Genomic DNA, 3637 nt, shown 5'->3' on the forward strand with positions numbered 1-3637 from the left:
AGGGTGCAACAGTGCCCACTGCTGTATGGCTGTACAAGAAGGGGGAAGAGTACTAACAGTTACTGAGACTTCAATCTTGGGGTGCAACTGTGCCCACTGTTGTATGGCTGTACAAGAAGGGGGAAGAGTACTAACAGTTACTGAGACTTCAATCTTAGGGTGCAACTGTGCCCACTGTTGTATGGCTGTACAAGAAGGGGGAAGAGTATTAACAGTTACTGAGACTTTAATCTTGGGGTGCAACTCTCCCCTTTGTTGTATGGCTGTACAAGAAGGGGGAAGAGTACTAACAGTTACTGAGACTTCAATCTTGGGGTGCAACAGTGCCCACTGTTGTATGGCTGTACAAGAAGGGGGAAGAGTACTTACAGTTACTGAGACTTTAATCTTGGGGTGCAACTCTCCCCTTTGTTGTATGGCTGTACAAGAAGGAGGAAGAGTACTACCAGTTACTGAGAATTCAATCTTGGGGTGCAACTGTCCCTATTATTGTATGGCCATGGGCAACAGTACTAGCAGCTAATGAGAATTCAATCTTAGGATGCAGAAGCCCCAATTGTTGTAACAGACCATTTAACAATGTAATGCGCAACAGTTACTTAGAACTCAATCCTAAGATACAACGGTCTTCATTGTTGTGTGATGTTGCATAAATCTTAACAGTGCTAGCAGTTAGAAAGCAATCCTAAATGTAACTGTCTCCATTGTTGTGTGGTGTTGCCTTAATTCTAAATAGTGCTAGCAGTTAGAACGCAATCCTAGGATGTAACTGTCTCCGTTGTTGTGTGGTGTTGCCTTAATTCTAAATAGTGCTGGCAGTTAGAACGCAATCCTAGGATGTAACTGTCTCCATTGTTGTGTGGTGTTGCCTTAATTTTAAATAGTGCTGGCAGTTAGAATGCAATCCTAGGATGTAACTGTCTCCATTGTTATGTGGTGTTGCCTTAATTCTAAATAGTGCTGGCAGTTAGAATGCAATCCTAGAATGTAACTGTCTCCATTGTTGTGTGGTGTTGCCTTAATTCTAATTAGTGCTGGCAGTTAGAATGCAATCTTAGGATGTAGCTGTCTCCATTGTTGTGTGGTGTTGCCTTAATTCCTGACAGTCCTGGCAGTTAGAACTCAATCTTAGGATGCAACTGTCTCCATTGTTGCGTTACCATACAACTGTGTGCAACCATTCACTCTAAAGTTACCTACATGTATTACTTATTATAGGAAATGCTAAAAATTGACATCTGCAAAATTTGTCTGTGCAAATCGCAACTCAACAATATGTCCTCACAACAGTACAATGCTACCTACTGTTGCTCATGTCATGAGGTCATTTCAGCTGTGAAGTCAATGGAAGGACGGTGTGAATTTCCCAGAGTGGTCGAATTGTTTGATTTCCATCGATGCTGCCTGGCTGTTTTCTGAAACGTTTGAACAATTTCTCGACACTCCTTTGCTCTTTTCTCACATTCTGGTTGACGAGACACTTTCTTATATTTGTTTGTCGAAGAGTATGAGATATTTTTTGCTAACTTTGATTATTTGCAAGGCGGTGTTTGTAAATGCCAGGGATGGGGAAGCCCACGAAGAGCCTCTCGTATTTTCTAACTGGAGTCACCAAGCTGACCGAACCCTGCAGGATGGAATCTTTCGAGAGTTTCCAACTGGGAGGTATCCCCGATCAGCCAGCAATGGAGCTAATGGGGGCACTTCTCCGGGCGATACGGCGACGATTAAAGAACAGTTTGAGGCGTACTACAAATGCATCGAAAAGAAGAACAGGCTGTACGAAACTATGAAGTCCGTCGGTGAGATCGTTTTGATCCAAGAAGATCAGCGCCTTGAGGTGTCATGTGACTTGTGTCTCCGGCCGGATCAGGACCAAAAAGATTACGTCGTACGTTGGAGTCGGGCATTGGCGTTGTCAGGGCGGGAACGATTCATACAACCAGATGGTGAGAAATTTCAAATTATTGGTGACACTTTGGTCGTTCATCGTGTTTCATTGGAGGATGTGGGGGAATATTATTGCACGAAAAATGGTGGTTTGGAAATTCGGTATGTTGTCGACGTCGTCTTAGTTGAAATGCATCGAGAGGTCGTCGAACCAGGCATGTCAGGAAATCTTCCAGCGAAAAACTCTGTTTTGAAGGAGCGGAATTTAAAATTGACCACGCGATGGTTGTCTTGGAGTGAATGTGATAAATGTGGTCGAGGTGGCCAGAGGCGGCGGATTGGTGTATGCACGGTGTTAAAAAATGACCATGACAAACCGGTTGCACCGCTTCCAATCCCTACTCTTGATCAGTTTGTATCCGGTGTACCGTGTCGTTCAAGTCTCTTGCCTCCAATTCTCCGAGCATTGAACGAGATTGCAGGGCGCGACAGTGAGATTATGATCGGGAAATGTTTTCTGCCGTGTCCGTCATATGCGACGAGAACTTTCACCGATGCCACTGGCAAGGTTGTCGACTCAGTACAAGTTGAAGAAAAATACTTCGACGTTGGAACTGCAAGGCCGACATTTCTACCACTTGTTTCCAGGAAATCATTATACGAGAAACAAGGAGTAGACATCGTACTAGATTGTCCGCACAAGTCGAAGGGGAACGTATTAATAAGGTGGCAAAATGGAACAAATCTCATCAATCCTGCGACGATAAAAAAAGCGACAAATGGACGCGTTACAGTTGACATTTACGGCCGTTTGCATATCAAGAGTTTACAGTTTACAGACACACGGACAATGAGTTGTTGGACTCACGGGCGACTGGTTGCCACGATGAAACTCGTGATTGTCGGAGCTAAGGATTACAGTATCAAAGACTATGTTGTTTATGCTGGCTGCGGAATGGTTGGCTTAACGATTTTGATAATTGCGATTGGGGTCTGCGCTCAACGGAATAAAAAAACAATGCGATAGAACTTGACTTTATGGTATTTTTTGTTGGGATAGTGGCGAATTCAAGTCAGTTAAACAGACCAACAGAATTGCAAATCTGATGTCAAGGGGTCTTCATGTCAGTATCGTTTGGATAACACATTCAGTTTAAGACATCAAATCACATCAGATTTCCTGAGAAGATGTCATCATAAACATCCTTGGCTAACCTAAGGTAGAAATAATGAGTTTTATAAAAGAAGCTTATTGACAGTTTTCAATTATTTCAGTTTTGTTTTTAAAGGTGGATACAAATAAAGCTTTCTACAAAAGAAATTATATCTACTATCGTAGACTTCGTTAGGGTTAAAGTAGGATAACCACACTCGGCAATTTAGACCCCTTGACTGTGTTGTAACAATATCATCAGATGTGAAACCCTGGGAAAGTGAAGGTATCCTGATATAAGCAGATCAATTATGTGCTCATTTCTATGAAGTTCTCTTAACATCTGATCTAACTGCCCAATTAATCTATGCCTCCGAGCCCGGATTTCTTCCAGGAAACCTGAGGTTATTGCAAATTGTGCAATGTTACGTTTTTTGTAAAAGTATGCCTGGTGTTTGTGATATTGAGCGTAGAATTGATATGAACCAGATTCAGGATAACCCTCTGACATGTCTAAACTCTTCCTTCTTTTGTAACTCCTCTTATTTTCACGTAGGAGATGTCCCCACGAACAGTGATTTTTGTCACTGCATC

At 42.5% G+C, this 3637-nt stretch overlaps 1 protein-coding gene across 1 annotated transcript; it reads left to right on the top strand.

Moving 5' to 3' along the window:
* Positions 1-1789: 1789 nt before the first annotated feature.
* On the top strand, positions 1790-2917 carry LOC135485951 (Ig-like V-type domain-containing protein FAM187A). Its single transcript, XM_064768379.1, has one exon. It carries the CDS (start codon positions 1790-1792, stop codon positions 2915-2917), a length of 1128 nt encoding a protein of 375 aa, XP_064624449.1.
* The last annotated feature ends 720 nt before the right edge of the window (positions 2918-3637 follow it).

Source organism: Lineus longissimus, chromosome 4 (assembly GCF_910592395.1).
Source record: "Lineus longissimus chromosome 4, tnLinLong1.2, whole genome shotgun sequence".
Taxonomy (NCBI): Eukaryota; Metazoa; Nemertea; class Pilidiophora; order Heteronemertea; family Lineidae; genus Lineus; species Lineus longissimus.